The sequence below is a fragment of the Protomyctophum bolini genome (assembly GCF_963924005.1).
Source record: "Protomyctophum bolini genome assembly, chromosome: 2".
NCBI classification, from domain to species: domain Eukaryota; kingdom Metazoa; phylum Chordata; class Actinopteri; order Myctophiformes; family Myctophidae; genus Protomyctophum; species Protomyctophum bolini.
In genome coordinates, this window is record NC_137863.1 from 18,789,475 (window position 1) to 18,801,189 (window position 11,715).

At 41.2% G+C, this 11,715-nt stretch overlaps 1 protein-coding gene across 2 annotated transcripts; it reads left to right on the forward strand.

Moving 5' to 3' along the window:
• Positions 1 to 742: 742 nt before the first annotated feature.
• Positions 743 to 8,885, forward strand: tmem128 (transmembrane protein 128). 2 transcript variants are annotated; one of them, XR_013964788.1, is made up of 6 exons: positions 743 to 937; positions 3,435 to 3,567; positions 4,573 to 4,734; positions 6,370 to 6,465; positions 8,365 to 8,474; positions 8,665 to 8,885. XR_013964788.1 is itself a non-coding variant. In XM_080774569.1 (5 exons), exons 1-4 carry the CDS (start codon positions 832 to 834, stop codon positions 8,462 to 8,464), a joined length of 501 nt encoding a protein of 166 aa, XP_080630695.1. In that variant the 5' UTR covers positions 743 to 831; the 3' UTR covers positions 8,465 to 8,474; positions 8,665 to 8,885. The 2 variants fall into 2 exon arrangements, 1 of the variants encoding a protein (XP_080630695.1); XM_080774569.1 differs by lacking the exon at positions 6,370 to 6,465.
• Positions 8,886 to 11,715: the final 2,830 nt, after the last annotated feature.

An 11,715-nucleotide genomic window follows, 5' to 3' on the forward strand; every position in this document is an offset into this window, starting at 1 on the left:
ATTGTCAACATGCATGAGGTACCATTTTTACTTTACTAGAATAATTGTACTATTGTGCTGCAAGTGAAACATAAAATTGCCAGAATAACCTTTTGTGTGGTAGCCTATACGTTTTAATTTAATTAAGTTAGTAGGTCAATGTTTTAAATTACAGTATTGTTCTAATCCTTGTGTGGTGCAGTTTAACAGTAAATAGGCTATTGGATGAAAGCCTGATTGAATGTGATTTAAATAACCATGAATATAATAAAGCTGCAGTCAGCAGCTCCCGTCATAAGAAGACCTCAATCATGTTAATTGGCTGTTTTCCAAAATGTGAAAATGTAAAGAATAAAAGTAGGTTATGCTTTGTAAAATTGTCTGAAATAATGGAAAGTATGCACAGTAAGTAATTATTAGACCTACATTTCCCCTTCATCTTCTTGTTTATGCGTATCATCATAGACTCATAGAGGCTGTACAACTACATAGGCCTATGTATCCACAGATTTTGTAGCAATTGTTGGAATATTATGATTATGTTTAAGGTAAGCATGTTCAAATCATACTATACTTAAGATTATTTCAGACCATTTCCCCTGTAGCCAATTAAACATTGAGGTGCCCAGACTTCTCAGTCTACTAATCAACCCGCTCCCCCCCAAAAAAACTACAACCGTCGATTGAAATGTGCGTCACTCACGTTATGGCACTACAAACGTGACGCAATCAGGAAGTGCCATGGTTGAATGAATGTACAAAATCCAAATGCAATTGCAAACACTCCTGTAGAGATCTGCTCGGAAATCAAAGAAGACAGCTCTTCGCGAACGACCATAGCATTAAGTAAACATGCTCAACGACAGTCAGCTAGTCAATTTGCGTAACAGATTTCAAAGAGACGCGGAGTTCCTTCTACAAGGAGCAGAATGTGACGATGATGGCCGTGGAGAGAAGAGTAAGATATGTGTTGTTCTAGTACACATAGGCCTGCCTACGTGATATAATGCAATGATAGTTAGCTGCTGGAGTTAGCAACCCAACCATAGTAGCCATAGATGACACTCATAGATAAATAACCAGTGGAAGTACTCACATATATTAAGTAAAAGTAGCAATATCACAAATTCACAATGTAGAAATACTCTTTTACAAGAAAAAGTATCAGTATTCTTCAAACTTTACTGCATCAAGCTATACTTAAGTACTAAAAGTAAAAGTACTTGTATGCACACTATAAATAACATTACTATGTCACACGAGTTTTGATAGCAGTAGGCTTGGCTAGTATAGTAGACAATATTTTATGCATGATGCTGACAACATTGCATTGTTAAATACACATTAATGACAGTGGTTCTCAAACATTTTTTCATGTCAAGAAGGACCCCCAAATGAATTATCCATATTACTTAATTAATGTATATTTGGCTATGGACCCCTATCTGAAAATATGTTGTACCATACAAGAATTGTGTTGTTAAAAAAAAATCATTTGATCAGCAGCATGCCTATTCTGGAGGCAACATTAGCCAAAATAGCCAATCTACCATCTCAGCTATTTTTAGTCAAGATATTTGGTGTAAAAACATTCAAATTACAAAGCCAACTCAGATTCAGAATCAGTGAGTTTACTTGTACTGAGTCTAGAGTGTGGTTAACACATTTTCCGCCCTCCCCAAGGACCCCTGAGGGGAACCCACTTTGAGAACTGCTGTTAACGTACCATTGCAGTATTCAGCCTGCCAAGGTTATATTCAGAATCTGAACTGTACCGGTTGGAGTTGACGCATCATTTTACAAAGTTCAAATCCAGAAGTACTCTTGACCTTAATAAGTAAGCAGGAGTAGTTTGCGCTATCTCGTGTGAGCTGCACAAATTGAAAGGCCGAACTAAGAGACTCGGAGGGCAGTTTTTCTTGACAGTAGACTAATTGTCTCATGCTTGCTCTTCTCTTAATACATCCATGGTTACTGGGCATCCGTCCACCAATTCTTGATTGTTTTGAACTGCAAAACCCCTGTGTCAACACCAGCAACATGAGAGTTGGTGGCAGACTACGCAACGTTATCCCCTAGGACCCCTAACCTACCCTTGAGACTCAGGATTCAGCCGACGTAAAGTGATATGCACGATAAATGCATCAGACCCAACATTTGGTAGATTGGTCATCCCTTTTCTTTCCTAGTACCATACGGAAAGTTTGATTAAAAAGAGATGTTGGCTAACTCAGTGGTTCCCAAACTTTTTAGGTCGACACCCAAAAGAGAGATTAGAGATTAGTTTTCCCGGGACTGAAAATATAGTGAAAATAGGAGATCTACAAGTTCGCAACACATCGCAAAGCTTGAAAAGAAATCTAATTCATGGAATTAATTCGATTTTTATTTTATTTTATTTCTTTTGTGATTTTGTTTTGTTTTGTTTTTAATGATTTTTGAAAATGTGATAATACTTAAATACAAAATGCAGGAAACCCATAAAGGGACCCTTAAAATGTGTCTGCTACCCACAAATCGGTCCCCGACCCATTGTTTGGGAACCAGTGGGCTGCTGAGTTCACCGTTTGAACTCTGCCTTCAGGACAGGACTGTCTGCTCGACCACTTCACCAGCCAACAGCTGGCTTTGATACGTTTAATCAAGCACTAAATTATAGAGATTAATAGCTGTCCAAGAAAGTAAGCTTATCTCAAAACAATCATTCTTGTCCTCAAAAGCTCCTTACACCTGAAAAGCAGGGATTGAGCACATTTCTGATAGGCCAGCAAGGTAATGCTCATATTTGGCTGTAAATTCAATGCCACATTGAATGCGAACCTTATTGTGTTCGCACTAGGGTTGGGAAATTAACCGAAAATATATATCGAAACCGAAGTTTTTAACCTTTTCCCGAGTTAATCTGGCTCATAGGTAGGTTATTGATTGATCGAGAAGCAGGGTTTTATTTTTTTGATCTTTTTTAAATGTCTATATATTATATATATTTTGTATGCATCTGATAAAGCATTTACGCCCTATATTATTATACAGTACAGTACCTTGTTGTGCGATAAATAGTGACAATAAAAACAAGCTTACAACTTATCCTGTCACAAATGCGTTGCATTGAACTTGCCTTGTAGATCTGCTATAGTTTCCCTATATTTTACAGACAATTATTCTTGTTAGTTGCTAGTTTTTTGATAAACTGACACTCAAAATGTTTGTCAGCATTGTTTGTAGATTAGAGTGTGTGCTTTAAGCTTGTTCACTGTAATTCTGATATAAATTTCATTTTCAGACAATTCTACACAATATTTGCGAATATTTGACACAAATATAAGACAATTTTGACAAGGAGGTTAGTCTTCAATGGGATTCTCAAGTGGAGAGCTTAACCCAAATTGGTGTGAGCATATTCCAAAGATTTTTTTCAAATTTGGCTCACATACTGTGTTTTTCTCATCTTTCAGGCCAAGTGGAGAAAGATGTAAAACCACTGCCTCGCATTAATAGACACTCCGTCTTCTGGATCCTTGCCTCTGTCGCCGTCACCTACTATGTGGACTTTATCCCCATCATCCTGGAGAGTGAGGATATTAAAAGGTGTTGAACACACACACACACACACACATGCACGCACACACGTGAGTTCTCTTAGTATTGGAAAAGCTGCCGATACTGCCTACAATGCTGGTATCGGTGAGTATGGCCAATCCGATACCACGTAATTTATCACATGATGATGATGTTTAATTTACAGTCATATTATTTTGAATGCTTCCGCCATAACTTTGAGAGTGTGTTATGGGTCCATTTGGTTCCATTTGTACACTCTCAGAGTTAAACAGACCTGTGAGGGTCCATTTGTAACCCCCTTAGCACCTGGACCCCACTTTAAACACTGATAATCGGATCGGTACTCAGTAAATGAGGACCAAATATTAGGAGCCAAATTCCACACAGGCCAGTGATCGGTGATTGAACATATCGGCCGATATTCACTCTGATCGGTAATCTGCATTTACCCTGTCTGTGATCGGCAATTTACCCTATCTGGAGAAACAGATCTTTTACACCATTTAAGTGGTATAAATGTCAATCAGATATATAGTATAACATCATTTAGCATTTCTGTGACAGGCCTAAACATTTCCCCCCCTCTCCTATTTTACCGCTGTTTCTGCGCTGTAGTGCCGAAATGATTTCGGCTCGTCAGAAATTTTCAGTAGCACCGAAGAGCCGACTTTAGGACGGTACCCGCCCCCCCGAACCTCAAATGACGTCAAATTGTAGGCTCTACAGAGCCAAACCGACTTTTATTCGGCTCTAAAATAGGAGTATGAATCGGCACGCACACACACACACACACAGGAACAGTTTTGCCGTGGGTTTTGACAAATATTAAAATTTGCAACATTTCACAAGATCAGTATCGGTATCGGCCGGTCATGAGAAAAACATTCTGTGATCGCTATCGGTCACAAAAAAACCTTATCAGAGCATCCCTACTCGATTCCCTTCGCCTATTCGTATATACTACTAACTAGGGTGTAACGTACGTGACTGTAGCTAAAACAATGACCTTTGTTTGTTTGTTTCTTTTGTCAGTTGGTGGTTCAATGTGGGATCGATGCTTCTTGGAGTGTGCTTATCGCTGGCCATGTTTTGCATTGTGTACCTGGAGTGGTTTAAAGGCATCCAGCACTATGACCAGGAGTACCCTGCCATTCCCCCTGTCACCATGGCAACCTTCATTGCAGCATCGTTCAGGTATCGTAACAACAATCGCACCAATCCTTAATTAACCCAATTAATTGACCTGAGATCAGATTCTAAAAATGTCTTCTACATCCTGACAGTTTTCTGAAAAAGCTATGTTTCTATGTCAGTCGTTCTTTGATTTTTCTAAAATAGCAGACCTACAAGCTCGTAGCGCGCCACTCGATGGCGCGCTATGAGCTTGTAGATCTGCTATTTTTCAATAGCTAAAGCATAACATAATGCTAACACCAAAAGGGGTTCCCGCCCAAAATGGGTTAATACGGCTATAATGATAACACATTTAAGTTGACTCATGGTCGTGCCGAGCTCTTTCATGTTGGCTGGCACGAAAGCGCTCTGCATCGACCATGAGGTGGCCATGGACCGTTCCCGGTGGAAGACGGACTTTAAACCGATGATACCAGACAGTGGCCTTGTAGTTAGAGTGTCCGCCCTGAAACTGGGAGGTCGGGGTTCGGTCCCTGGCCAGGTCATACCAAAGACTGTAAAAATGGGACCCGATGCCTCCCTGCTTGGCACTCAGCATCAATGGGTTGGATTAGGCATTAGGGGGTCAAATCAAATGATTCCCGAGCACGGCACGGCTGCAGCTCACCACTCCTTGGCTGCAGCTCACCGCTCCTTGGCTGCAGCTCACCGCTCCTTGGCTGCAGCTCACCGCTCCTTGGCTGCAGCTCACCGCTCCTTGGCTGCAGCTCACAGCTCCTTGGCTGCAGCTCACCGCTCCTTGGCTGCAGCTCACCGCTCCTTGGCTGCAGCTCACCGCTCCTTGGCTGCAGCTCACCGCTCCTTGGCTGCAGCTCACAGCTCCTTGGCTGCAGCTCACAGCTCCTTGGCTGCAGCTCACCGCTCCTTGGCTCCATTTATCGTCACAAATCATTTCATTGTTTTTGGCATTGAACATTGAAACATGTGAATAAAAACGTAATTTTTGTTTGCCTTTTTAGACATATTCAATAATTTCATACATAGCAGCTGATATACAAGCTTAGAACATGTCAATTAATTTGTGGTGCTTTGTAAGCGTGTAAGTCTGCTATTCCTGCTATTCTTTTTAAAAATTATGACGATTATGCAAAAAATATTTCAAATAATTGCAATTATGTGATAATTGCAGTGAGGTAAATAGGTTTTTATTGTAATGGGTCCCGGGGCCCAGGAATGGTCTTTTAGATGGGTCCCTCCCAGGGACATTTTATGAGTCCCACTTTTACAAATTGCAGTGTCCAAATCTGACAACTTCAATATTTGCAAAGTATTATGCAAACAACAGTGCAAAGTAACATATATACAGTATAGTTTGCATTATATATTTTTTTAGGCAGGTGGTCATTCCCTGGGGGGTCTGTGTATTTCTCTGACGACACACACACACACACACACGCACACAAAATCAAGGAATATGTCGCGATACAATAAGAATGTCATGTCACCCAGCATTCCATGGGCACAAGTAGTGTAGGCATGCATCCTACACTGGCCACCAACAACCAGTCTCAGGCTGGACCACCAGAGGAAACAATTTCCCAGTCCACTCCTGCATTGCCGCCCGGTGTCATATCGTTCCCGGCAGCGTGGCTAATCCCATGGGCCCAAAATCCACCCACTCCTGTTTTCCGACAGCGGATGGACACACCGCTAGAAGGCCAGGTCCAACGCCTCTCTTCCCAGTAGCTGCTCATGGGAAGGTCCACCAAGCAGCAGTTTGTATACGTATCGGTGAGCAGTGCCTTGTTGTATGCAAGCTTGCGATGGTGTTGAAGCACACAGTCCACAGAGGTTGCAAATGCATCTTACATCTGCACCCACTACATTAACGATGGTAGTTACAACGGAGCAGTTTAACGTCATGCTCAGGACACACACACACACACACGCACACACACACACACACACACACACACAGAGAGAAATATTGTTTGTCCTGCCCGGCTCGTGTGGTCTCACTGGCCTGTCGTACTGTCTGACCCTTGTTGAGATTGCAAATTAGGCGATGATGCATACATGCTCTTTTGCGCCAATGAGTAAACACTGTACAGATCAGAAGCTAAAGTTTTATTCCTTCGAGGCTGACTCACAGACAGAACCGTGGTGAGATTGCACTAATGAGCACATGCACACATGTGCACACACACACACACACACACACACACACACACACACAGTGTAAGCGTGTGTGTGTGTGTGTTGAAAAGAGGGGAGGTCTGCTACTCGCCCGCTCTTCTATGCTTCGCTCGGCTGTAGCTGTTATAGTGTTCTACTCAAACAACTGCCCCCTAATAACTCGCTCTGCGCTGTGGTGCCTTTGGTTGCTCATGCCCACCAGAGACGGCACACATCATATGACATAATTGTAAAAAGTCATATGCCTAAAATCTAACCTTAAAATAAACACTGCCATGAGAAGGATTCAAACCCCAGGCACTGGGATTGCTTAATGGTGACGGCACGGATCTGATTTTAGCAAGGGTTTTGGGTGTTTATGTGGTCTGCTCATGTGAGAGGCAGTTCCGCATGTGTCATGGAAGGGGGCGTCGCCAATTGTGTGTAATTCCGGGGAGGAAAAATGTATTTCTGCAGCGTGAGCATAGACTGTAAAAAAATATGGACAAAGCGTTCTCCGGGTCTGATATGGACGTAAGATGAAGCCTGTCAGTCCTTGAATTGTAAATCGCCATCTTTCTAGATCTGTTTGGGCCCAGCTGGCCATTGGCTGACCCAGATAACGAGGCGGGACTTCCCCCCCCCCCCCCCCCTTCTTCTTCGTTGGTTTTTATTTTGACTCGAGCGGGGGTGGTCCCGATCATAGACTGTAAAGGTAGCCACACCCCTCAGAACATACTCGACTTTATGGTCTTTTTTACAATGGGACCATAATTTACCAAAAAGAATATTATGACATGATAAATGAGACTTTAAACTAGTGACTGGAAGCAGAAAGTATTCATGATCATGTTTATTAAGGTAATACAGTCTAGGTGAAGTTGGGCCCAAATACATGGACCTCTTTGGAGCTATGGGGTTTTTGGGCCCACTGACAGCGCCACAACAGGCCATTATATGAACTTTCAGGAAGTCAGGATTTCCTACTGGCTTCACTGCCCCCCTGAGCGTGAGGCAGCTTTATGTCCGAGAATATCTCCCAGCCTTGATGTTCAATACGCTGCCCTCGGAGACGCTAGTATGTGGTAGGGATTTGCCACCAATCCAACCCTTGATGCCAACAACTGCCAAGCAGGGAGGTTTGGTATGACCCGGCCGTTGAATTGAACCCCAACCTTTCATTTTCAGGGTGGACATTCTAACCACAACCTCAAGGCCATTGAGTTGGTTAGCCAGATGGACTTCCATATTTGACCCAAAATGTAATCCAGTGCAGACAATTTCCTTTTAGCCTACAGTCAGTGTGCTCTGGACTGGTAAAGTGGCAAGTAACGAGGCTACCAAAAATGATCTCTCGGTTTGTCTCCTCCCCTTTCTTAGTCTACTTCCTCCTAGGTGCTTTCTGTATTTATTCTTACTAACAACATTACACAGCAGAGTATTACAATATTGACAATATTAAATAAATGCAATGATTGGTGCATAATGTTGGTTTATGTTCCCTTTTGTTGACAGTTTCAACTTGGCTCTGTGGCCGGTGTGGGGATTTTTCACTCCGTTCATTCTTTTCACTCAGTTCATGGGCGTGGTGATGCTCATCGCTTTAATGGGGTGAAGTTTAAAAGGTGAGACTTGTGAAATATATATATATATATATAGTTCCAAAACAAAAAAGAACTGAATGTTAAGACATTTAGTTTTTTATTTAATCATCATTTAAAGGAATTTAATTCTGATATTTCATGTTTATTATGCACATACTGTCAGTAAAATTGGTACTTACCATCACTATATCGCTTATCTGTGTTTCTGCAGTGCCAGCGGCCTATGGGATTGACCAGTTTGTCCTGTTAATGGATTAATTATAATGATTATTTTCTTTGTACAGTATTTTGCCATTTATATTTTTTACTGATAAAACTACCAATGTTAATGTATTTTTTAATGTGTATGACGCCCACTTTTGCTATAGAAAGCTGATGTACTGAAAGACTAAATGTCTGGACTTTTTGTTAAATAAACGTTTATTATACAGATTTTGGGCAGCATTTAGAATTTCTTTACCTAGTTGATTTGACTCTGTTTCATACAACTGAATGTATCCAGTGAAATTATGCTTTCTGAACCCGACAAAATTCACTTTTCATCTACTTTTAATTAAAGCATTAAGGCGTTTTCTGAGAAGATTAACGGTAATTCTAACCTTTTCCCTTGAAAATGTTCGTCCCAATGTCATGACGTGACATTTCACTTGACCTGTATGATCTATTCTTACGATGACACATCCTTAGTCACAAGCACTTGTTAATACTTTTCATTGGTTTAATATTTATAAAACCCACAGAGCACAGACACACTTAATCGCTAACTTAATGACGATCCCGTGAATTTGTTGCGTGCATGCTCGTTACGTATACAAGCCCGCGACTCACCAGACGTGGATTCTGTTTAGCTTTTTTTTTTACGCTTGCGTTGTTGTGCCCCTCTTCAACAGACCTGGAGGAGACCTGTGTTGATCCAGGCCTGCGTTCACATTCGCAAGGCCCTTTAGTGCGTGAGATTTATAGCTTTTGGGGCATAAATTATACATTAGCAGCTTTTGATCCAGACTTGGTTGATGTCACCATGGGCCACATGCTGTACACTGTACAAAAAAACGAATTTTAAAAGGGGCACTTTGCTGTCCAGAGGGATAAATGGCAGGTACTGTAATATAACAATTCCTTGATGAATACACATGACAACAATGGAAACAAGCTCTCATGGTTTTTTGTTATTGTTTTCGCTTATAAGTGTATACTGAGAAATGTATATTTGGGAACCTTTTCATGTCGAGGACCCCCCTGACCCCCATTTCAAAATATATTGTTCTAGGGACCCTCATAATCAAAGATTTGAGTTAAAAATATTCACTTTTACAATTTATATACTATAAAGATGTGTGCACATTTTCACAATGTTTCTAAAATAGCAGATCTAGCTTCTATATCTGCGATCTTTGCAAAGTCGTGACACTCTGATTGATTGAATATCTTATTTCACAGTATGTAGAATGGGTACATTTCAAACGGAAGTACAGGTCAATACAAAAACTGCTACTTGAGGATAGAACCAGAAAAAGCACAAAGACTTGTTTACATACACTAATATGATGCAGATGCTTTCTCGTCTTTTGGGGGGTTAAGATGAGAAAAGGAGCACTGAAAACATTGAGTGGTGATATAATCAGATGCCGGTTTGCATACTGTTCCTGCATTTTCCTGACAACGGGACAATGAACTCGCAGCCGTCATAGATCTTCACCTCACTGTTTGTTAATTGTTCAGGGACAGGTAGGATATGTTAAAAAGGAAAAAAAAATAGATGTGAAATGCCGTGGTCTATTGCACATTGATGCTTGAGACTGTGGCTGACCTGCCCTCAGGAATCCAGAGAGGAGTGTGTCTTAAATAGAATGGGAGCCATTGTGAAGCATTTGCCTGCATGTATCAATTTCACTAACTGCAGATTTCTGTCTTTAATTTACATGTCCGTTAATATTGCAATTGACTGTTTAATATCACAATGTTGATTTAAAAGAATCCTTGATTGAAATGTTCAACTTTGTATTGCTCCATGTCCAGTCCTTTGTCCATATATAATTTCAATCAGTGTGCCCCACTTTGTTATCAGCACTGTTTATATAGGCTAGTGATTAACTCAGTGGTTTTCAAACATTTTCATGTCAAGGACATGTGAAGAATGTATTTGGCCGTGGATCATCAGAAAATATTTTGTGCTATAGTCCTATAGGGGTCCTAGGGGCCCCCCATGATGTTTTAATTTATATCATTCTTGCTAAATCTGGTGTATTTACATGGCATTGTGTGGTTTTCATTCCAAAATAAACATGTTCAAATCATGTTTCAATTTTTTTGCAAAAGAAATTGCAAAAAAAGATATATTCAAAAACGGACAAAGCATGAAGTTGATGCTATATTAATTGATTTCGTTGGGCACCCTCTCTGGGCCCCCTAGCCCCTATGGGTCCCCGGGCCCCAGTTAACTTTGAGAACCGAGTTAGCGCGTCTGCATAGGCCGGGCTATATATATTTTAAGCCAGATGTTGGCTATAGGCCTATATAGGCATGTCCACCATGGACACGCTGCGCTTGAATGGCTTGACATGTTCTGCTTCGGTAATCGGTGGGGCCGCTCACAAAAAGCCTTTTGTGAATTGGGACTAATGAAATTCGATTCGTTTTTTTCACCCTTGAGAAGCAAAAACGTCTTTCACCACATCGAGGAAAGTGGGAAAAAAGACGAAAGGGACCGAACACTGAAGAGCCAATGAGACGGTGAGACAAGACATACAGATTTGTTTGGAGCGCTTGTTCTTGTTGTAAAGTCACGCCAATTGCTCACAACTCACACCTGTAAAAAAAAAAAAAGAAAAAAGTCGCACCTTGGTGAAATGCCATCTTATAGGCTAAAGCCTGACACTCGATAGCCACTTGAAAGGATTTACCGGTAACCAAACTTGGATAGGTCTGGCAGCTATAACTGGATTTGAGTGGAAGGGAAGCTAGCCTATAGGCATATACATTTTTAAAATACATAAATATTGTGGATAATTAGTGTTTTCTATCTTTAGGCTCGTTGAATCTTTGGCATATTCCAGTCCATTCATTCCAGCGACACATGGAGGGCTCTGGATCACCAAAGGAGGACTGAAACACAATCCTTCATTTTCTAGTGACTCAGCGAGTCGGAATACGGACGAGGGAGATATAAAGATATTTCAGTTCGCTTCGGTACTGTGATACAAGATGACAACGGCATCTATCAAATCCATTCTCAGAACCGGGGACATTGAAACGACGCGTG

Bases quoted from the DNA above. Each gene is read 5' to 3' on its own strand.
- tmem128 (XM_080774569.1), top strand. From the start codon at position 832: ATGCTCAACGACAGTCAGCTAGTCAATTTGCGTAACAGATTTCAAAGA. The intron at 3,568-4,572 runs GTGTTGAACACA...TTCTTTTGTCAG, and splicing joins GAGAGTGAGGATATTAAAAG to TTGGTGGTTCAATGTGGGAT. The intron at 4,735-8,364 runs GTATCGTAACAA...TTTTGTTGACAG, and splicing joins TTCATTGCAGCATCGTTCAG to TTTCAACTTGGCTCTGTGGC.